The sequence below is a fragment of the Numenius arquata genome, chromosome 9 (genome assembly GCF_964106895.1).
Source record: "Numenius arquata chromosome 9, bNumArq3.hap1.1, whole genome shotgun sequence".
NCBI lineage: Eukaryota > Metazoa > Chordata > Aves > Charadriiformes > Scolopacidae > Numenius > Numenius arquata.
Window position 1 is genome coordinate 10427352 of NC_133584.1, and position 23577 is coordinate 10450928.

Consider the following 23577-nt stretch of genomic DNA (forward strand, 5'->3'; position numbering starts at 1 on the left):
CTCACCACCACCAGCATCTTCCCTTCGCTAGAAGGGTTTGGGTACAGAATGATACATGTTTAATTACCGCTGACAGTGACCGTAAAATCATAGAATTAGTTTGGGTTGGAAGGGATCTTTAAAGATCATCTCATCAACTTCCTGCCATGGGCAGGGACATCTCCAATCTGATCAGGTTGCTCAGAGCCCCATCCAATCTGACCTAGAATATTTCCAGGGATGGAGCATCCAGAAGGGCAGAATCCCCTCCCCTGACCTGCTGGCCACGCTGCTGGTGATGCAGCCCAGGATGTGGTTGGGTTTCTTGGCTGCCAGCGCACATTGCCTGCTCATGTCCAGCTTTTCATTCGCCAGTACCCCCAAGTCCTTCTCCTCGGGGCTGCTCTTCATCCCTTCATCCCCCAGCCTGTATTGATGCAAGGGGTTGCCCTGGCCCGGGTGCAGGACCCTGCACTTGGGCATGTTGAACCTCATGAGGCCCACTTCTCCAGCCCATCCACATCCCCCTGGATGGCATCCCACCCTTCAGGTGTGTCACCGCGCCACACAGCTTGGTGTCATCCCCAAACTTGCTGACCGTGCCCTTGATCCCACCGTCTACATCATTGACGGGGATATGGAACAGTACTGTTCCCAATGCGGACCCCTGATGATACGTGCTTAATTACTGCCGACAATCATACCGTGCCTAATTACTGTCAACAATGACATGTGCTTAATTACCGACGACAACGATACGTGCTTGATGACTGCGGCCAGTGCTAGGTGGTTAATTACCGCGGACAGCTCCGTTTCCCAGGGCCGCCGCCCCCCGCGCATCCCCGCCGCCTCCGGTGCCGGCTCGGGGTCCCCGCCGCTCCCGCCGCCCGGAGGAGGCTCCGCCCGCCCCGAGCATGCCGGGACCGGGGCGGAGGCCGCGCGCAGCCGCCGCTTGCGTCAGCACCGCCTCCTCCCTCCCTCCGGCGGCCCGATGGTGGTGGCGGCGGCGCGGCGCGATGAGCCGCCCGTCCTCCGCCGGCCCCGGCGCTAGCAAGCCCTGCGGCAAGCAGCAGCACGCTTCGTCCCCCGCCGTGCCCGCCGCCGTCCTCCCGGGTCCCGGCGGGGCATCTCCGCCGCCTCCCCCCCCGCCGCCTCCTCCTCCTCCACCTCCTCCTCCTCCTCAGCAGCAGCATCACGAACTGACCTCGCTCTTCGAGTGCCCCGTCTGCTTCGACTATGTGCTGCCGCCCATCCTGCAGTGTCAAGCCGGGCATCTGGTCTGCAATCAATGCAGACAGAAGCTGAGCCTCTGCCCTACCTGCCGGGGCTCCCTCACCCCCAGCATCAGGAACCTGGCCATGGAGAAGGTGGCCTCGGCTGTGCTCTTTCCCTGCAAGGTAAGGGACTTGGCAGGGGGATGGGGATGGGGGGGGGGTGTCCGGGCGGCCCCACCGGGCCGCCCGGACACCCCCCCCCCATCCCCATCCCCCTGCCCTCTGTCTTCATGCTTCCCGCAAAGCCGTACCTCTGCGAAGTCTTCGTTTTCTGCTGGTCCGTGTCCCCTTTTCCCCCATCGTAAACAGAGCAGAAAAGGAGGAGCTTTGCTGCCCTCCGTTAGCCGGTTTCATGGCTCTGCAGGTTTCTGAAGTAAAAATAAAGAGGACGGGAGTGCCCCCAGCCTTTAAAAGCAAAACTTCTAATGGTTCTTTCTGATTCAGTGAAAATCCTTGCTCTAAATTTTGTCCTAGTATTTGGCATAATCGGTAGATAAAAAGGCAAGACTGTTTCCCTCCCTAGTTATTTTAACCCATGCTGATGCTCAGTCTTAAAAAAAAAAGTGTTATATGGAGGTAGCAGAAATTCTGTTTGTGTCTCTGGTTAGTTCTCTGCGGATCTCCTTTGGAAGGGCAGGGGCTGGGAAGCTGTCAGGTCAGTAACTACATCTGAATTATTCTTTTTTTCAAGTCTGTTCTGTCTCAGCGCTATTTCAGATATTCAGATATTCAGTATTAAACATTTAAGTATTCAGATTAAACATTTAAGTCTCCTTCTTATAAAGTGAGTTTTCTATTTAAAAGAACTAGGTGAACTGTTCTAAAGTGCATATCCTTCCTAATAGACGTTTACCAGGATGGCAGATACGTACACGCAGGCAATGCTGAGTGGGTCCTTTTTATGTCTTCCTGGAGCCCCTTGGTGCTCATACCTCTGTAATATCAAAAGCACTTCAAAACCACAGGCTGAAGGATGGAGGGACAGATACAGGAACTGCTGGAGCCATTGCTGATGTGGAACATGAGAAGAAAGTTTTAAAATACAGAGCTATCTGTGTCGAGGTAGAGAACCATGGTCAGGCTGGCAGTGGGACCAATGGAGCGGGTATTGCCAGGTTCCGGAGTGGGCACGGCTGGGCTCCGGTGGCATGTGGCAAGCTTTCCGGTGAGAGCTGCGAGCAGGCACTCACTGTCTCTGCCTGGAAAAGCCAGTCCCTAGCAGCAGCTTTTCCTGGCCAGCCCGCAAGACCATCATTAAGGATGCGCAGGGAATAACAGCACCTCCAGAGGGAATCATCTGTGTCAATTCCTGCAGCATGGCGTAGTCGGTGGCCAGATCCCCGTCTGCCTCGGGGGGCTGGCTGGGTCACAGGATGGGACGGCTGTCGGCATCTCGCGGAGCTTTTGATGGCGAGGGACTGTTTCACCGCTCACCCTTGAATGGTAGTTAAGCTCACTGTGGCAATAACAGATGGAGCGCAGTGGTGGGACACGGGTCCTCTCTGCTGAACACAGCAACAAGTGCAGCGAGCCACACGCCCAGCTGTGACCCAGTCTGAGCCCAGGGGAATACAAACAGCCAGTGTGGGGTTTTCACTGAAATGCTGGCCTAGTTCTCATTTTCTAAAGTGTCGCGTCGGTCTCATCTGGGACAGCTGGTATTCCCTGCTTGTCCTAAACGAAACAGATGCATCCAGGCTGGAGTCCTCACAGGACTAGAGTCCTCACAGCCCTTCATTGCACCGAGGTGCAGCTCTGCTGCCCGCAGGGTGCCAGTCTGTCCAGCAGCTGAACTGCCAGGCAGGACTCCTGCCGGCTTGTCCCCACACTTCGTGTGTAAACAAAAGAAGAAAAAGCCTACAGACACTTCCCGGTAAAGAGGAGAAGATAAGACATTCCTAACTTTACCTGTCAGACATTATTTCACTCACTTAGTAACAGAAAGGTTTCTTAAACCCTTAATTGATGGGATTGGCTTCTTCACGCCTTGAGGTTTGCTTTCTCCATGGGTAGAGGTGTAAGCACCAACAAAGAAGTATGTCTAAGAACATTCCCCACCCCATACTCCCCCAGGAGAACTGAATAGTGATCCCTGCATCTGTCGGGCAAGTTCTGGTTCAGGTGTATCAGCTGTAAACACTTCTCCAGTTGGGCGTTCTCTAAATATTAATAGTAAGAAGGTGGCTAGCACTCGTCGACCAGTTAAGAAAACAGTATTTCCAAAAATTCCTCCCAGTATTACTCCTGTGGTTGATGTTGTGCTCTACAAAGCATTGACTTGGCGAAGGAGGGATGCTGGTGAGGTTTGCAATGGCTGAAGCAAGCACTGGGGATCAGGCAGCTCCGCATCTTGGTTACAGGGCTGGGTTTTGCCTCAACCTGGAGGTGTTTTGGTGGTCTTTGCAATAACCCAAGGTGCAGGTCTGTGCTGTTTGACGTGTCAGAGGCTGCGGCAGGCAGGAGGCCATGGACTGGGCTTGTGCCGGCTTGGGGCTTGGTTTGGTTTCTTGGTACAGTGCCTGCAAGCCAGTTCAGAGCTGGGAGAGCTGGAGAGGGACTGAACCAGCAGTGGTCAATGCGCTGCACCTCACAGCTGCCCGGTGAGATCCTAGTGCAGGCAGGAGCCCTGGGCCATGGCACGTGGGAGGAGACTGCTGGGGCCAAGCCGAGTTCCCCCGCACCATGCTGCCACAGTCACATGTGCCTGTGAGCTGCCTCGCACAGACCCAAAAACACGGTGCTGGTGGAGCTCCATGTCCCAGACTGTGCTGCAGTATGACCCGTGTGGGAGCGTGCATCCTCCCTGTGCACCAGCGTCTGCTCGCAAGCTCTTTGCCACTTGCTCGTCGGGCATCTAGAAGCTCCTCGCAGAGGCATAAATAATTCTCTGCTGCTCTTCCCTTGCACACCCTCTCTTTTATGTGGATGTTTTCCACCATGAGCAATTCCTGCTCTGCTGCTTTCACTGTTCCCAAGAGCTTCAAAGTGAAATTAGCACACGTTAATGCTTTTCACTCTTACTTCTTGGGCCCAGAAACAGCAACGCACCATCAGGGCTGTAATTCTTAGTCAGGTTGTTATGTAGGTTGCAGGCAGCCAGAAGGCAGGTGACCCACCGTGCCCCTCAGCAGTGGGTGCCCATCAGATCCTGCAGCAGCACCAGGGGTTTCGGCAAGAACCACCATGCTCTTCAGCTGGTGTGCACCAGCCCACCACATGCCAGGGCTGGCCCTGGTCTGACTCACCTGTGGTTTTCACCGTGTTAAGGGAACCTGATGTAAGCTTTCGGGAAGGGGCGGGGAGTCAGAGCTCCAGAAAAAGTGAAAGAACAAATAGAGATGGTGGTCTGTCCAGAGGAGGTCCCTGCACTTCTTAGAGACAACTGTGAATGGTACTTGAAATACGCATGACTGAGACGCAACAGAGCCAACAGAAAATTGGGGATTTGGTGTTGCCCGTAGCTAGAGCTGCTTTGAGGGTTGTTCCTCTTAAAATGCTTTAAGAAAGAATTACAGTTATTGCATCTCTGTGCTTTATAGGGCTTCTGGAAAAAAAATCTATAGGAGGATTTAAATCTTAAAGTCACAGTAAAGTTACTGAAAATATAAAATGCCTTTTAGTGCTGTAAGCAATCTGCAGAAGATAAATGCAAATCATAAACCCACTCAAACTCTTAATTAATGAGTGCCAACAGGAATTAGTTGTTTTCTTTCATCTTTTAAATAAGTGCAAGTAGAAAATAATAATAAGGTGCTCTCTAGTCTAGTGAAACTGACTTAATTTGGATATAAGTTCTTCCGTAACTTTGGGGATTTTGTCCAACACTTGCTATGAAAGAAAATAAATCTTAGGAATTGGAAGCTTCCTGAACAGACACCAGAATCCATTTTCACAGCAGCTGTGTGACCTACGCTGTAATCATTAGCTGCTAAACTTGGAACTGTGACCTGGCTAACTGAGCAGCGGAAGGTGGGAGAGGCATTTCTCGATTTAACCACTTCTTCCAAAGTCTACAAGAAAACAAGTAAAGTTGTGTGTGTTCTCGGTTGTCATCAGCATAATTGCAGTCCTCATGTAACCATGAGTATTAGCCAGGATCTGTGCCCTGCTGTGTTTTGCTAGCCTTTTGTGGTGGGACTTGACAAACAAAGATGTTCATGCTTGAATGATCCTGGCGTAGCCATGGAAATGACGTGGGACCAGCGCTCCTCATCTGCCCTGTGTTAAGCTGTAGGCAGTTCCTGCTTGCGTTTCGGTTTATAACAAAACTTACCTCCAACATACATGGGCAAAAACTAGCCCAGCACTAAGGAAAGAATATCCAATAGCAAATTCACTGTTTGTTTACACACTGATAGCATCCCAGTTGGGAGCTATATGGAGGGCATTTAGCAATACAGGATAGGGAATAAATAAATAAACAAACAAAAACGAGCAAAAAACCTCCTGCATAGGTACACCAGTGAATTCTCACTGCTGTGATTAATTCAACCTAAAAATAAGTTTTACTTGTAATAAAGGAAATTACTTTTCTAGTTATTACATACATGTAAAAAAATCTAAGTACATGGGGCTTGATTTTTTAGGGAATTGAAACCCCATTCTTACCAGTTTTCCTATGAGTGGTGATGCTCTGCATCTTGGAAGCTAGGACAGATAACTCGCATGAAGAGAGTCTTCCAAGATCCTTGAACACAGCCATCTCTAACTGGAGATACTGGCATGTTTCTGAGTCTCCAGATGCTTGTGGTCCTTTTGAAGAAAAGTGAACCCAGTAAATTCATTGTACTGTACTCTTACACTTTGCTTTGTGAAAAGTCTTTTTGCACCTCACAACCAACACTTTGTATTTCAAAAGTGGAAGGCAGAGTGAGACCGCATATAAACTCACAAGTCTTAAACAATACCAGACTAATCACTTTCTTTAATTTTCTTTAGGCAGGTGGTAGGAGGTAGGCAGAACTGCTCTATGTCCTGAGACCACTGCTGCTACACCATCAGTTCAAGGGAAAAGCACGACAGGTTTCCCATGCAAGCAACTTGCAAACAGAAATTGCACCTTCATGTTATTATTGTATACAAACTTACTCCTGTATATTGTCCAATGCTGCCTCTACAGCCTCTTCAGACCTTTTCTTTAATTTAAAAAAAAAAACAAACTTATGCCATTTTAAAGATTTTAAGCAAATATATTAAACCTAAATAAGGTCACACTTTCCATTTCCAAGATATAGTAGACTCTAATAAAGCAATGTTGGGGTTTTTTTTTTGATAAAAATGCAGTTTATTTTGGTTTTAATTGAACAAACGTCCCGTACACACAGGGATCTGCTTACATCATCCTACCTGCACACATGCATACAGCTTGTGTGCTCAATATAAAACGAGAAGATGCTCTCTGGTGCTTTCCCAGGTGAGCCGTAACAGCAGACCCAGCACTGCTGGGTTATAAATGCACTCTGCCAGGCAGCTGGCTGTGGCCTGAGCTGGTTTCCTCACTGGTGTGAGGCTCTGGAAAGCACAGAGGCTTGCTGCTTTCTGGGCTGGACCTCACTGTGCATCCCTGGAGGAGCTCCCTAGGATCACTGCTGGACTGGGCTGAGTATTTGTACCCAAGCTTGAATGAATGCTTTGGAAGGCTGGAGGGATCTTAAAAGCAGGGACAGACGTTTTACAAAGCACTGGAGGAGGGAAAAGCATGAGAGAGTCTCCATCCTCATTGGGTCCCTGAACGTTGCCGACACACATACAGGAGCAGGCAGGCCTCTTCCTTCCAGAAGTATTACTTGTATCTCAAACTACTTGTATACCAGAGGGAGATTCTGCTGGCTAGAGCAGGAGGGATTTGGACTTGGCAGTCTATTCCCAGCTCTGCTACTGATTTCCCATGTGGCTTCAGACAAGTTACTTTAATCCAGTTTCCCTGCCTGCCTTCATTTACAGGGTTGATAATACTGGCCTGCCTCTGCTGAGCACTTTCAAGCTTAACTGATGTTTTCTAAATGCTTTAGGACACTCAGAAAGCTATCCTGTCAAGGTGAAGTTGAGGGCAGCACACACAATGACAAAGGTGGAAAAAACCAAAACCATGGCATTATAAGTCATGTATATGGTGATGAGCTCTGAGCTGACTGTTTCCTCTTAGGAAAGAGAATACAGTGCTAAACAAATGACTACAAAAACAAGTACATAATACTTTCTAGCATGGAATACTAGAAATGATGAGAAGGGCAATGAAAAAGCAGGAAACAGTCACGCCAGCCCAGGCATTAGTCTCAAGCCTGCCCTGTTAACACTGTGTGCAGCCCTGGCTCCCGGTCCCAAGGCGGACACAGTAGAAGTGGAAAAGGTGCACAGGCCAAGTAGCTCAAAGGTATTGTATAACCTGTATGCAGGGAGAGACGAAGCAGGGTTTTGAAGGGTATGATAAAGATCAGTGACATGTGCCAAGCAGCACGAAGATGGCAAGTCAGTTTTTGCTGTTCACAGTCTCCCGTCACTGCCAGGGCTCCTCACCAAACGAAACCAGCAGTGCTGGGTTTGGGAGCAAAAGCAGGTACTTCTGACAGTGCAGCACAAAGCCACCACTATTTACTCGTCTCATTTTTACACTCTCACTTCTAGAATCACCACTGGTTGCTTTTGCGTAGACAACTAGTTTTGCCCAACCAGCAGGTTGTATATCCTTACTAATTTTGTTAATGAGGTTAGAGTTGTAGCTGCTCTTCGACACTCTGCATGATGGAAGTGTCAGCGGGGGTATGAACGTGGGAAACACCAGCAGGCCAGTGGGGCTGGAAGCGTACACTTACCTGGGTGGCTGCACTGCGCCTTGGCAGGAGAACACCTTGTTCCTCTGCAGCGCCTTGCAATAAAGCCGTTAGCAGAGGATTAAGCAGCAGGGGCAGACACAGTAAGTGAAGGCTCACGTTAAGGCTCACAGTAACTCTTCATGGCTTATAAAACAAGCTCCTCCAGAAGCACAAGGTCAAGTTTCTGTCCCAGTATTCCTAGCGCAGTACTCCTAGTGTCTGCAGCATGGGCGATTTGCATCTTGGGCATTTAACCCTTTGAGCTGAAACTTCTTGCACATGTATTAGCGCAGAAATAATCATTTATACCTTGGTTATATCTGTCCTCAGGGAGGTGGTGTTGGTATCACTACAGATACCTACAAACAGGGAGCTATGCTCTTGGGGAGAATAGGAGAGACCTTTTTCTCTCTATGGAGGTAGTGTGATAGCAATACAGTCAGCGCGGACAACTGAACTGCCTAGAAAAAGGAAAAGCGTCCCCAGTGGTTTAAAGCAAATTAGCCCTCTAATGTGCCCAATGACATTAAGAGAAGTTAGATGGTACTCATGTGCTAGCTTTATGCTCAGTGAAAAATTGTCCTCTCTCTTTCCACTTCTCACAACTGCAGTGTTGAAACTGTTCCAGTGTTTAAAAAAAGCTGTGGGGAATCTGCATTTGAATTTAATGGAAGTGCTTTTGCTCTGTGATGGTAATAAGGTACATCTATTAAAAAATCTTCACTCTAGTAGCTGTTTGCTGAAACTAGAATCCTTTGTTCTTTTTAAAGAAAAGAAAAATCCAAACCAGGACCACTTCAGCTGATCTGGACCGATCAGATCTAACTACAACAGCAAATCTAACTACAACTCAGCCTTACAGTCCATTTTACCTAAGTGCTTGTCTTAGAGAAAAAACAACCACAAAAGACAAGAAGAATCCATTTTTAAGTGGAAACAAAAATAAGTAAACCTGAGCTCTGGATCCAGGGCTAAATAGAAGTACCTAATGTAAAATTTGCAATGAGAACAAGAGTTCTGGTTGATCACCAGTGTTTCCAGTTGGCAGGTGGGAGCAGCGAACGCTAGTGCTGGTGCCTTTCCTGACGGCTTGTATTTGGTCTTTTTCCAGTACGCCACAACAGGCTGCTCTCTGACACTCCATCACACAGAAAAGCCAGAACACGAAGACATCTGTGAGTATCGTCCCTACTCCTGCCCATGCCCTGGTGCCTCCTGTAAATGGCAGGGATCCTTAGAAGCCGTGATGTCCCACCTCATGCATGCCCACAAAAGCATTACCACCCTTCAGGGAGAAGACATCGTTTTTCTTGCCACAGACATTAACCTTCCAGGGGCGGTTGACTGGGTGATGATGCAGTCATGCTTCGGTCACCACTTCATGCTGGTGCTGGAGAAACAAGAGAAGTACGAAGGTCACCAGCAGTTTTTTGCCATCGTGCTGCTCATCGGCACCCGTAAGCAAGCGGAGAACTTTGCATACAGACTGGAGCTGAATGGCAACCGCCGCCGGCTGACCTGGGAGGCAACACCCCGCTCCATCCACGACGGGGTGGCTGCAGCCATTCTGAACAGCGACTGCCTAGTTTTTGATACAGCTATAGCACACCTTTTTGCTGACAACGGAAACCTCGGCATTAACGTGACTATTTCTACGTGTTGTCCGTGATGTATTTGTGTAGCTAGCGAAATCTAGTCTGTCTGGACATAGTGCTTTACATTCACCAAGAGTTTTCTTTTTGTTCTGTTTTTTTTAAATGATACTCAACTACGTCATCGTGTTGCTAAGGTTCCTAACTAGCCAACATTTTTAACTTTGGAGAGAAGAGGAACGAGAGTGTCCTGTAAGTAAAATGAGTGAGAAACAGATTTTTAAATTCTTGGGTGCCTTAGGAAGATTCCCCCTACACAGTCACCTTTTTAAATTTAATTATATTTTATTTAAAGAGTGCTTCCATTAGACATGTGGCTTAAGAGACTTGAAGAACTGCATTCCTGTTTGGAGCACACCTAAAAGCCCTTTCAGCAGGAACACAGACTTGCTTTCTCACTGGTGAGCTTTAACAACAGTTTTTAGTAGGTGGGAAAGGAAAGAAATCCAAACAACCTCTCTCAAGAGAAGTTGTGACTCAAAGGGGAACAATAGGTATTTCAGTGTTGATACTCCATTTCCTGCTACCTTATTAAAAAGGGATGGGCATTGAATCATTTGCTATGTTTTTAAAAGAAAAAAGGGGAGGAGGGACTGGGGTGAAGCACGGCAGGTTTCACAGAGCGTGGGAGTTGCCGGCTCCCGTCCGTTTTAGGGGATCAGTGAGCACAGCACATGGCACAACCGCTCAACCAGTTACTGGTGAAAGCAGGAGGCACACATCTAATGTATCTCAAACAGCTAGAGCCAATAACATAGAAATATATTCAAGCTGTTCACATGCAGCTTCCCTTGGAGACATACTTGACTATTGATTATTGTAAAAGAATAATAATATAGCAAGAGCTTTATGGCCAGTGTCGCGTCATTTGCTATTTAAGTTTTGTTGCCATATTTTCTTTTATTTTGTAATAAATATTTTGCAAAAACTACCCTGCATAGCGTGCTGTGCTAACATGCGTGTGCGTGGCAGTAGCTGTTGCTTCCTGGTTACTTTGTGCACTCTGCCTTGCTGGATCTGCTGTGTGTCCCCTGACAGAGCCTAGTTCACCCAGGTGAGCAGCAGGACTCCCAGAGGGTCCTGCTGAGAACCGGGGCAGGATTTGAATCCCAGGGGCAACAGGGACAGCCTGGCTCGTGCAAACTGAAATCACAGTCTGTCACTGAAGCTGAATCTGCCTGCAGCTCCCCCTCTGCGACCAGAGCCTGCTGTCTGAATCACTCAATAAAAATACTAGCTCCACATATGGCTTTGCTGAATATTAAGATGTTTGCCATTTGGAAGAGGCAATGAGTTGTGAGGTGATACAGTCCCCTGAGTTATTCAGCCTCAGGATAGTGGAAAACTACATGTGAAGTGACAGATGAAGCTTGGTGTGAATAAACATAATACACAGGGAGGAAAAACAGTCCTAACTGCATCCCTCCAGGGGAGAGCTCTTTGGAGTTACGACAGAGTCCTATGCAATGCCTGATAGCAGTCCCCACAAAAGCACACAAGAGAATGACAAAGACCACATCCGTGAAAGGAAGTTTGTTCCGGCCTTGAGAATTTGGAAGTGACCATGGGAAAAAAACCTCACATGGAATTACTCTAATCTTTTCGTATCCAGTTCCTATAAAGATCCTACATTTGATCTCATTTACACTGTGCTGGCAGAATTCCAGCAGCATCAGCCGAGTGAACTAATTTACTCCTGCTTAAGCAGGATCAAAGTCAAGCTCTGGCTCTGACAGGAGTTAACACCTGTGCTTTCAGCAGAACTTGTTAAGCAAGAATTCCTAAGGATTTGATTGATTTTCCCGTATTTCAGCAGCATTTATAGTGGAAGGTAATTTTTCTTACTGACAGTTGGGATATAACAGCTTTTTTTGTGTAAATCAAACCTCTGAAGCGTGTCTTTGATTATAGCAGGATTAATGAAATTAATTATTCCAATGTTGCCTATAACCCACATTAGATAAGTTAACACACATTATTTCATTAGGTCTTTCCACACATTCAGTTCTGAAAGAAAGGCAAACTTTTGTTATATCTCACAACAAAAAAAAATAACAACAACCTGGATCTTTTCTGACTGAAACTGAATTTAGGATAAGGAGTACCTCAGCAGTGATGCGTTTCCTCTTCAGAGCAGTGAATGAACAGGTGACAATCATTCCAGCACTCCATCAAAATGTTTCAGGTTTTCTTCCCTATGCAGCTGGTTTGACTTCCCAAGCGTGATGTCTGAGGGCCAGAGAGACTTGCAGGTCACCAGCATCTTTCCAAGGGAAGTGGCAGCACATCAGTAAGGGTGTGAAGGCTCCTCCAAATATTCAGGAGAATGTTCCTCAGGCCAGCCTAGTTTTCTTAATGACCACCAATGGTTTTCTCCTGACCGCCAAAAAAGCAATCTGGCTTTGAAGTGGATGGTGAATCATACCCTTGGAAAACTCTGCCCAGGAGCTGGTGGAAGTGAGGGAGCCACAGCAGACAGAGCTCCCTGCTGCAGGGAGCTTTCCCACCACCTGGCCAGGCTACAGCAAACAGCATGCACCCAACAGCCCCAACACCGCCTGGGAGCGGTTAACTGCAGAAGGCAATACAAGTGACCAAGAGTTGTGCCTATGAAGCAGTTTTTGTGTTGAGTTCAACAACTACATTGCTCACAATTCTCCCTAAAACCAATTTCCACTTTACACACAAAGAATATCACAAAAACTCCTAGGGACTGATGGATTTTTAGCAAGAGTACAGCATAACTTGAGTGGTTCCTGCCTGGAGTTGCGCCAGCGTCAGGCTGTGTGCTCTTAGGACGGACACTTGCCTCTGCCCGTGCCGCAGCCAGAAGTGAAAGCCGTGGCAACACCAGGATCTGCTCCAGCTGACCACAGACACAATCCCCCAGGACCACAAGGAGCTACTGGCACTAATGCCAGCTGAGCAGCGTGTCCAGCCCCTGCACTAATACCACTGGCTGCACCTCAACATACTGTTTCCATTTTTAAAAATGAGTAAGACTTAGTTATTTTGTGGTAGAACTCATGTGCTTGTAAGACCACTGCAAATTCTTACACAAGGCCCAGATAATGTAGAACATACGCGTTGTCCTAAGGTGAAACTACAGCCTGTGTTCATTTGCAAACCACGTACCTGCGGAGAATTGCTGTCATTCTCCAAGCTGCGAGCGCAAATTCCTTGGAGGGACTCAACAGCACCTAGTGCTACAGGAGACGTCAGCAACTGATGTATAACAAGCGCATGACACAGACATAAGAAATCTGCACAGGCAGGTGTTTCAGGTGTAGCAGGAGGTCGTGTCCAAGCAGGTGAGTCACACCAGGCCCTGTCAGCAGCGTCTCACCCTCAGCCCGGCTCCCGTTTGGTGCGGAAGGCCGCAGCTCAGCCCCAGCGGCAGGAGGTTGCCCACACTGAGGGGATGGAGGCCAAGAGGTGCCGCACAGCAGGACCGCAGCCCCTCGAGAGCCGCCATCACCCACCCCCACGGGTTTCTCACCTCCCCACAGAGGCCTGCTCACCTTCAGCGCCCTTTGCAGGCCTCCCTGCCGCCCCGCACACGAGGTGCGGCTCTCCCCGCCGCCGCAGACCCCCCCAGACCCCAGCGGTACGAGGCCGGGGTCACCCCGCCCCGCCTCAGGCGGAGCCGCCGCCCCGGCAGCCCCCGCGCCCGCCGCGTCGCCATGGAGACGCCGCCGCACAGGGCCGGGCCGGGCAAACAGAGCCATGGACGGGGCGGACCGGTGTGGGAGCGGGGCCGTGCGGGGGCCGGGAGCGGGGTCGGGCTGTGCCGTGCGGGACAAGGCGGTTTCTCTCTCGTTTCCCCTCTCGGCGAGGCTGGAGGGCCCCGCCGCGCTGGGCCCTGGGAGCGTCGGCAGTGCCGGGGATAAGGGAGGGCCCCCGGCCGGCAGGCAGCGCCCCGCGGCTCCCCGCCGCATCCCAGGCACGGCACTGCCCGCCCCGGCGCCCGAAACATCGCCGGGAGGGAAGCGGTGGAGAAACCGGCCACGGGCTGCGGCCATCCCGAGGGATCGGCACCCTGTGACCGCCGTTAGACGGGATGTCAGCCGGCAAAACTGCGGCCAAGCCCCGCTTACTATAGCTAAAGTGTTCGGATTTTTAATTAAATATATTTGGGAAAGTCTCCTTCATTAGTATAACCATCAAGGGATACTGCTTTGAAGTCATTGCGTATGACTAATAGGTGGGTTTGTGTCTTAAATTAAGGGAAATGGAAACGCCAGGCAGCGTTGAGCCCATCGCCATGCAGAAGCTGCCAGGAATTTCAGTATCGATGCAGACAGAAAGTAGCTGGCTTCATGAACACGCCTACGGAAAATCAAGTAAGAACCAGGTTTGTTCAAGAAAGAGGTTGCTCACTTTTATGGTCTTTCACTGAGGCTGCCTTGTACCCCAGTGTTTTTCATAGAAGACACACAACCTTGCAATTTCTCAGAGATGCTTTTGCAAACTGGCAGCAGCCCTCAGGAATCCCCCTCTGCAGTCCTCTCATTAACCTCTCTGCAGAGCTGCTTCTAAACAAACCTCTGGGTCCCCATTAAGTGTGGGGGAATGCTCTGCCAGCCAGCAGGCGTAGGAGTGCTCAGCAGATGGCAGAAATAGCGTATTGTATTCTTGTGAGAGGTACTGGCAACGCCTCTAAGGAGAGCTGAAAATATATCAACCTTTTTCTCCTCCTGCTCAGCTGAGTCATCCATCCCAGCACGCGACCGAGGAACCAGCTCCTTCACTTGCCCGCTGAAGTACAGCATTGTACCTTAGCATGCAGCATATTAGGTAGTTGCTGCCTGATCCCGTCCCTTTGGGGCACCACATCAAACAGCCTTTGTGCTTCATTTTCAATGCCAGGCAGCCCTCCTCGGTAGGAGAACATGTCCCACACCTCACATGCCTCTGAGAGCAGGAGGAGTGATCTGAGCCATAAAACACAGCACACCAGCTGAAAGTACCGGGGAAAGCTGCGTGCAGATCCATCCCCATAGAAGGGGGGCACGTGTAGCCCATGACAGATGAACAGTGCTCTTTTCTAGACTTTGGAGGACATTTGTTTGGAAATGCACTGTGAGCGTGTTTGCAGGAGAAAAACATTGTAGGCTTTGTACTTTACGTGGAGCTTCCAAGTCCTTGGGAAAACCGTCACTGTAATGATCAAAGTACAGAATGACCAAACTTGTACCAACGGTAAATCATCTACCTGGGTTTGGATGCAACAGCGGTAGATGATACAGAAACTGCAAAACTCATTAGAGGGGGCAGAGTAAGAGTGTGGAGTGTCCACCTGCGCTGAGCACTGCGCCCCGGGTACCAGGCTGCCCTGCATCCCTCAGTGCCACACTACACCCAGAGCCGTGCCCCCGGCTGTGCGGCACCACTGGTGCACCTTGCACTCCCCGGAGTCACTTCTTCTCAGGTGGGGTTTATGATCGGTTACTCTTTGTGACACAGCTTGATTGCAGAGGGTGATAACTACATGTCTTTGAACTGCAATTTAAAAAAACAAAGTTCAAGCAAGCCAGCAGCCACAGCCTTCTAAAAGTATAAGCGAATCCCATAGCATCACTTTCTGCTTTTCCACCTGTGTTGGTGCATTTACCTCCAGACAAATTCCCCAGCTGTGGTTCCCACTGCAGGCCTGGGAGCTAAGCGTTGACCTGGGGCTGGCATGATTTTTTCTCCATCTTTTTCAAATACACTTAGAAGGGCAAGACAAATTGTGTGGCAACAAGGGGAACTGAAATTCAAGATTAAAAGAACTAGGAATGCGATTAGTTTGCCTGCAAAGGCAAGCTGGCTTGCTGGCCATGTTGATATTCAAACAGAAGGTGATGTGTATGGGCCAGCACACAGCTGTGCACCTGAGGCAGCTGGATGTCAGTAGCACTGCCTGCCAAGAGGGAACCTGGAACTGCTGAGGACAGCGATAGACACCTAGTCATCTGAGATGTTTCCTGTCCCCCTGAAGGCCAAAAACCCCTTCGTTGCACTCACACACCATGGACTGTACTCGGAAAAAACTTCAGTTGTCTCTACAGCTCTTTATTCTTAGGACAAGAGAGGCTGGGAATTCTTTAGAGGATAATGCAATATTAGATTAGTGCTACAAGTCATTGACCCTTTGCAATAAGCTGTCTCCCTGACTTCAGTAGGACGATTTTTTAAAGCCCTGATCCAATGTCAGAGCCTGGTTCAAGTCAAATGCTCCCAGGCATTTGGGAAGGATTACAGGCAGATCCAGAGTCGCCCTTCTGAAAGCGTAGGACCGAGTCTGGCAAGAAGGTCTTGGGCAGCCAATGTGGTTGGTGAGAAAAGGCTGGCATGCTGAAAAAGGAACAAAACAAATGTGTCTAGAAGATAAGCTTTCTGAGAACACAGCACTGTTGTTCAGTAATTGTCATTATCGCTATTACTTGCAGCCCCGTCAGAGGACTTCAGCAGCTTAGATGTTTTGTGTGACATGGAGGTAAGGACTCGTCCAGGTTGCATAGATAGATGTTATGCTTAATGGTTTTACCCCTGAACAAAGATATGACTCCACGTTGCTTTTGGTATTTTCCACTTTGAGTTCAAAGAAGATTTCGTGAAGCTGTTCAAAAAATCGCTGTGCACTCTCCCCTCTGTTGGCCTGCCTACCCTTCTGGCCTACAGACCTGAATTGTCACGAGAAAACATACAGATTGAGGTGAGTCAGCGATGGGTGTTCCCTACTGTGGGGCTTTTTTTTTGTTTATTTTATAAATTCCTACCATTCCCATGTAGGAAAAATAAAAATAATGCCCTTTGCCAAGCCAGTGCAGGACTTCCTTTATGAAAGGGTTTTTCTTTTGTGCGGCTTGTTCTGCACACCTGAACAGCAAGAGGCTGCGCAACTCCTGTCCCCACTGCTGCATCCTATGCTGAGAATTTCCCAGCAGAAGATTTTTCCTTTTGGTTAAAACAGAGATACAAAATTTATACAAATACTAGGTATACAGTCAAAGAATACAAGTAGAGCATAGAGTTCCCCATAACCCTTAACAGAGTAAACTCATCAAAAAGAGTTAATCCTAGGCATGAGGTGGGGAGCAAAGGAATTTCCAGGAACTACGCTCTAGAGAAGCCAAATATTTCAAATATGTTCAGAAAAGGAATTGAATGTAAGTGGTAAACACGTAGTATAGCAATTGAGGTGTAAGTGAAGTGCAGCAGCTAAGCAGCCTGGAGCATGTACCCTTCACCCCTTGCAGCTGGATGGGTGCTGTCTCTCTGGGGAGCGCTGAGTTCCGTGTGCTGCTCTTGGGAGCGGAGGCGTCAGACACGAAATTCAGCAGCATGCTCTTGGCAGCTGCATCTTCTATAACTCAGTTTCAAAAAAATAGATATTTCTTTCGGAATATCTAGTATCCATCCTCAAAATATACCCTGCAGCAGCCCTGATTTGCATATGGTCACATACACTCAGCTCTTTTGTCAACAGATCTGCTGGGAGTTCCTCATGAAATTCCCCACAACAATTGGGGAGCTTTTTCTCTCCAAAGCTCCAAGCAATGTATTTGAAAGGGTTAATGCATCAGAGTACTCAGCTACAGTGTTCCGCATGCTCTGAAGCTTTCCATTGGAAGGAGTGGGTCTCATAAATACTACAGTCATTCCATTTATTTGAGCTTTTTTATTTATTTATTTACTACAGATTGGCTTTTCTTTTTGGTGGTTTCCTGAACTTAATGTTTTGAGTTAAATCCTTCCAAGACATCACAGACATAGATCTGTTTTAACTGCTCTTACACACTTTACAACCTGCATTTTGAGCAGAGCCCTCTTTCCCCAAGATAAAAACGAGGGTTTGCGTGCTGATACTGTATTTCCATCCTCCTGCGTTCTCTCTCCCCACCTCCACTTTAGACAGAGGAGGACTCCGCTCCAATGTGCGAGTACTGTGGTGGCCTGCTGAAGCGGTTCCCTTCCTTCGAAGACATTGGCCCACCATTCCAGGATTATGAATCAGTAAGCTGGTGGGAAAGACTAGCAGAGGTTTGCTGTGGAAAGGCCCGCTCTCGTGGCGCCCACTCTTCTGCCTTTCAGAAATTCTGCTGCGACCGTAATCGAGACCTCTACGAGTTCATCGTAAATGAGAGGAAGAACCGTGAGGATGCCAGGAGCGTTCCCACTGCAGTCGATGCCCCTGATGCTCCCAGCACCAAAGCTGACAGGCTGCCGTCGAAGGAGAGAGTGTACCAGAGGTACCGTGATGTGACTGCAGGGAGAACTGGGGATCAGGTCTGTAGTGGATGACCTTGGAGGGATAAGAAGCGTTAAGAAAGTGAAACTGCAGCAAGAGGGAACGAAAGAAGAAAAAAAATTTGCTTCAGGCAACACAAGTTCATACTCTTTCTGGACCCTCTTGGCTTTTCTCTTATCAGGCTGTATTAGAAGGTGGCAAGGTATGTGCCAAGTAAAGCATTAATTCTACTGCTGACAAAAGTAATATCTAAAGACAGGTAGGGTCAAACACATAATTGCAGCTGTGGGAAGGATAATACCTCGGTCTAGCTTCTACCTCAGGGGCTGAAACAAAGCTTGAATTTGTATTTGTCTATTTTGCTGCATAAACTATGACATGTATTTGGATTCCAACTTCCAGAGTCACAAGACCTCTGCAAGTTGGACTTCTGCTGGGCTGTTTAGCAGCAGGCCCAAAACTTACACAAATATCGAAGCCTGTGGCATAGGCTTAAAGAAAAGTAAATCAGCATAACTGGAAGTAAACCATTAGTTTCCTTGAAGATCCTTTGTGGTCCGATGGTACAAGTACCTCATATTATGAACAGACCATAAACCAAAGCCAGTGCCAGACACTGTCAAATTTATAGGAAGCTAGATAAGAAAAATAGTGAAAACTTTCTTGGATATGAGCTGTTTTCTTCATCTTATGGGTAGCTCTCCTTCTCTTTTACATAAAATCTTGATACGAAATCCATTCCAATGTTTAGCTCTGCTATCAGTAGAACTGATGTCATTGCAATCGCGAAGTCTGTTCACTGAGATCTCTGTATGGGAGCCATTCCTTTTCATTGAGATGTTATTATTTTGGTGATACTCCGTTGTCTCTCTTACTTGCAATTATGCGAGTGGAGAGAAAAACAGGTTAAAAAACTTGTGTTCCTATGGCAAGGATATCCAGTACTTCTAGCTTTCAAAACAGGAAATATGAAATGTATATCAGGAACGCTTTCATTTTCCAGGCAGCAGGAGAGACAAATGGCCAGACAGTTAGCTTTCCTGGCAGCAGAGCCGAAGAGTGTAGCTGAAAGTGAGTTTGAATTTCCTTATGCATTTATTTGTCTATTTATTACAACAATGAATTCACTGGAATTGCTTGTCTCTAATGCTCTCTAATTGAACAGGAGGAATTATATAGAAACATGTTAGTTCATTGTCAAGTGTGCAATCCCATTAAATTAGATAGTGCCATATTAAATAATCCCCCACATGAAAAAACAAAAGCAGCTACATTCCCATTGCACAGAGAGGATCTCCTATTTATATCTGAACATTTCAGCTGAGACCTCGGAGTACAATTAAGTTGGCAAAGCCAAGCCCTTCCCAGTAGGAACTGCCAGAATTAGAGCGAGCAATGTTTTACCTAATCAGGTGAATACTCCACTAATTCCTAGCCCAGGCTGTGGATGACTGAGCAGACCTTTGGATCTGGCTATAAAACCAAAGGCATTTTGACTAAGAACAGATGAACTAGATGATACAATATGAGCATATTTTCACAGAGAATGGTAAGGCACTGAGGCTTTTGTGGCACCAAGGACTTCAGATCATCAGTCCTCCAGAGCACAGAACCACAAATGCTAGTCAAAAATAGTCATTCTTTACTCACACAGATGGGTATATACACATAATTGAAAAAAAACCTACATTTTTTTCATAATCCTGTTCTCTGAAATAGCTGAACACTTTGGACTGTCCTTGTTAGATAGAAAATACCCCAAGACAGGCTCCCAGGATGGAGCATTTCAGCCAGAAATGCCCACTTCCCCAAGTTACAACAGAGGTGCCAGGCAGCCAACATCAGCACTGCCAGCTCTAACCCAGTGCACACAGACTCTCTCCTTGCTCTCTAGGTTCAAATCAAAATGGAACAATTTCCTACCTGCTTTCTCGGGAGCCCCCATCACCAAAGGGCTGGACACTGATGCCTGGGGAGAGAGCAGCAGAGCCCAAGGAGGAGCCCACCTCCCCCAGCCTCACCTGCTGCGATTTTACCCTTGTGGGTGGAAAGGCAAGTAGCTGCTGCCTGATGGTGATGGGCTGCACCTTGGATGTACCCACATTCAAGAGCAGCTGGAGCCTGGCACCTGCCTGCCTTTATAGGGCAGCTGGTGCAGGACTGCTCTCATCCATTTTATCCTTTATTTTCCAATCTCAGGTAGCAAAGAACGAATTGTTGGAAAAATACTACAAACATGGAGGGAAGTTCCTTACCATGCTTCCAGATGGAACAGCACAGTTATTGTATCCTTTATGGAGTTCATTTGCCTGCATTAGTTCAGGGCTGTAACTAATTTTAAATGTGTCCTAATCTCCTTTATCACCGAATAACCTGGTCCACCGCTCACACTTGCTTTCACAGTCTGAAAAAAAGCAGTAGGGAAACCACTTACATAGCTCTTGGTCTGAAGTTTTTCAGATCAGCCAGTAGCTTCAGTGAAGGACAGGCACTTGTGTCTTTAATACCTAGCTTAAGAAATGCACTAGCCCAGTGTTCAGATCCACTCCTGAGCTCTGGCCACCCATGGAAGGGCACCACTGGCCAAGTGGGCTCTCAAAGTGCTCAATCCTTCCCCCAGAGACAAACCAGCACATTTCTCACCAGCACAGGGCTGACGTCTCTGTCCTGCAGGCAGGAGTATGTAAGAAGCACATGGAAAAACTGAAATTACCAGTGTAACTAGGAGTGCTGTTTGAAGAAATAAAGATGTGGCAGTTTCACCAAAGGACCCCATAGCTTTCAGGCTGCCTTTGCCATTATTTAAGCCATAACATTTTAAGTCACCCCCCATTATTTTTCCTTACTGTGGCTGTTTTTTTTCTGAGCCAGGGTTGTATGAAAGTGTACCTGAGCTCTGCCACCAAAGCAAATGGGCTTGAGACTAGTCTGTTCTGCCCTCCAGGCTGCCTTTGTCCCAGCGATGCTGCCAGTCACGGCAGTGGCACATGGCAAAGTGCCATAAACGCATGCGCTCACAGCTGCAAGTGGAGAGAAACCTCAGTGAGACGCAAAATACCTGCTGTTTGGAGATATTCAAGTCAAGTTTCTGGGGCAAGGGGTTTTTATCCCCCTGGTTGGTGTTTTTTTTTCTCTGGGAGAATAATACCTGCCCCTGTTTTCTCTGCTGTCATCCAAGTTGAGAACTTTAATCCCTTTGCTTCGCTCGTACTTTCAGTCATAAGCATTGTCCAAGACTGTGTCTTTAAAATAAACTTGCTAAGTGGTTCTGCCTGGGTTATTGGTTAGAAAAAAAAGAAAAATGTATTCTGTATCTCTATTGTCAGTGTATACAGAATACTTCAATGTAGGAGAAAAGCACTGGCAGCGTCACAGGTACCAGTGGCAGCTCACCACCGTTCCACCTTTAACACAGTGATCTGAATAACATGTCAGTTTTTATACTCCAAAATAGTGCTCTGAAATATTTAGTGTGTAATAATAGACCAACCAGACAAACAAAGGCGTTATGAACACCTTATCTGATGACAGCTATCCATCTGGAAATCTGGCAATCATTGTTGCACGAGACAAAAACCGGCTTATTTGCATGGTACAGGAAGACAAGCCAAGTAACGCCGGAATACAAGCAATATTTAAATCCAATGGCAGAAATACTTGCTATTATCCAAACAGAGCTGTGTGGTATGTTCAAGTTCATCAGAGCAGTTTTGCTCTCCACTGTGCATTTTAAATTTCAAAGGTCATAAAGGGTATTTTTAATAGCATTCAAAAATTAAAAAGACAAATATAGCTTTTGGCCTATGGGCCCTGCTTCAGATGCCTCCCAGGGGAGCAAGGGTACCCCAGCTGTGTCTTGAGAGGCACAGGTTAGACCCCAAACTAGCTGTGCCTCCGTGCTGTCTCTCTGGAGAATGAGGGACATAGGCCGTGGGAGCTGCAGGGTTCAGAGCTTTGATTTTCCTCTCTTTCAGGATAAACATGAATATTCAGGGAGGGCAGTATTTGGACCAAGCGGGCAACAGGGTGAGAAGGTGGACGTGGCCGAACAGCATTGTGTCGTCAGGAGCCCATGTCCCACTGAGCCCCATCTTCATCTCCCTGAACCTGTATGTAGGGGTCAGGATCCTGGGCCAGGACAAGATCACTGTTTCCTTCCTCGCCATGGGGCAACAAGCAAAATTCAACGTGGGAACCAAAGTGCAGGTATTTCTCAAGCGCACAGGCAGCTCCACGCAAGCTGCTCCCCACAGCGGGAGCAGGGCAACGAGGGAAGCTCCCATCCATGGGGAAGCATGCTCATCCTGTGGTGGGTGCTCCCCTGTTGCCCCATGGTCCTGCCCCCCAAAACAGCAAACAGTGGAGGTGTACCCATACTCCTGGGCAGGTCCCTGGTGTCCCTTGCTGCGTCCCCAAGGGTCACCCTGGCTCTGCCGCGGGGAGGAGAGCCACGATCCATGTGGGCAGGGTGCATGGCAGCTCCCTTCCTCCATGGGCTCCTCCACAGGGGTAGGTTTGTCTGCTGGGGAGAGACCAAAGCCCCAAAGCCCCATCCCGCAGTGCTGTGGCTCTGCTGACACCATTCACCTCCGCTCCACAGGTCAGTGACATCGGCCGGCTGCCTCCCCCTGCCCGCCTGAGTGAAGACGAGCTCCTGCTGCTTGCCTTCAGGGTGAGGATTCTGCGTCTCTTCGACAGACTGCGTGGATGCTTAAACTTTCCTTCTAATGAGCAATGGGACAAAATTAAGCCTCCAGCGTATCTTATCACACAGACTTTAAAGATCTTACAGCTTTGCACAACTTCTGACATAAGCGATGAGCTACGCAGCTCAGTCAGGGCGATAGTAAATGCTCAAGTCTGACCTGTATGCGTGTGGTGTGAAGGCAAAATGAGCCAGAGCTGCTCCCTGACCCTGCAGTGCCTGCACACACTCAGCAAGTGTCACCTGCAGCCCTGCCCTGCCATGGAGCAAAGGGCAGCCCATGCACCTTCTGCGCAGTCTCTCTCCTGGGGCCATCCCACCCCAGGGGAGGCTCGCTCAGCATGAGCAGAGCTGTATCAAACCACATTTTCTTGTCAGCCCACACTGAAGAGCATCTTGGCCACGGAGGCACGAAGAGGGGCTTTGCTCAAGGCAGAGTAAGTCTGTGCTTGATGTTGGTGCTTTGCTCCACAGCAACCTCCCTTCTGTCTCCTGGCAGAAACCAGCCCAGGCTGACCAGTTGTTTCAGCCCGTGGATGTGACACAAAGATACAAGCAAACACAGCACAGCTAAGTCATAGCCTGTGACACGTATGCGGGAGGAGGTGTTTCAGAAGTCACCCGCACAGGCACTGCTCTGCACAGCCAGTGCTTCCACCAAGGACATAGCACCAGCGGGATGCCCAGACTTCCCTGGCACGAGTGCTGGATGGCAGCTCAGCCTGCTGCAGGTACAAGACAGAGCGGTTCTCTATGCAGAGAGAGGGACAAAAGCCTACAGTTTGTCCAAAGCAAATCAAAGGTCACCATCTTGGCAACATTTGTGTGGTTGCTGGGGACACAAGGCTGTTAGTGCAGACAGCAGAGAGCATGGACAAGCTGCAGCCTCTTGGCAGCAGGTCATAAACGGCTGATGCAG

General features: G+C 48.4%; 2 protein-coding genes across 2 annotated transcripts; both read left to right on the plus strand.

The window, feature by feature from the left end:
* The first annotated feature begins 995 nt into the window (after nt 1-995).
* On the plus strand, nt 996-9734 carry SIAH2 (siah E3 ubiquitin protein ligase 2). The gene is made up of 2 exons (XM_074153588.1): nt 996-1376; nt 9177-9734. Exons 1-2 carry the CDS (start codon nt 996-998, stop codon nt 9732-9734), a joined length of 939 nt encoding a protein of 312 aa, XP_074009689.1.
* A 4214-nt stretch (nt 9735-13948) lies between these two features.
* ERICH6 (glutamate rich 6) lies at nt 13949-22817 on the plus strand. The gene is made up of 10 exons (XM_074153927.1): nt 13949-14060; nt 16152-16198; nt 16301-16417; nt 17617-17954; nt 18957-19024; nt 19848-20009; nt 20157-20238; nt 21485-21637; nt 21928-22159; nt 22554-22817. Exons 1-10 carry the CDS (start codon nt 13949-13951, stop codon nt 22815-22817), a joined length of 1575 nt encoding a protein of 524 aa, XP_074010028.1.
* The last annotated feature ends 760 nt before the right edge of the window (nt 22818-23577 follow it).

Excerpts from the sequence above, each read along its gene's own strand:
- ERICH6 (XM_074153927.1), top strand. The coding sequence starts at position 13,949 with ATGGAAACGCCAGGCAGCGTTGAGCCCATCGCCATGCAGAAGCTGCCA. Across the intron at positions 20,010-20,156 it reads CCTTGTGGGTGGAAAGGCAA|CAAAGAACGAATTGTTGGAA; the intron begins GTAGCTGCTGCC and ends AATCTCAGGTAG. Across the intron at positions 22,160-22,553 it reads ACGTGGGAACCAAAGTGCAG|GTCAGTGACATCGGCCGGCT; the intron begins GTATTTCTCAAG and ends TCCGCTCCACAG.
- SIAH2 (XM_074153588.1), top strand. The coding sequence starts at position 996 with ATGAGCCGCCCGTCCTCCGCCGGCCCCGGCGCTAGCAAGCCCTGCGGC. Across the intron at positions 1,377-9,176 it reads CTGTGCTCTTTCCCTGCAAG|TACGCCACAACAGGCTGCTC; the intron begins GTAAGGGACTTG and ends GTCTTTTTCCAG.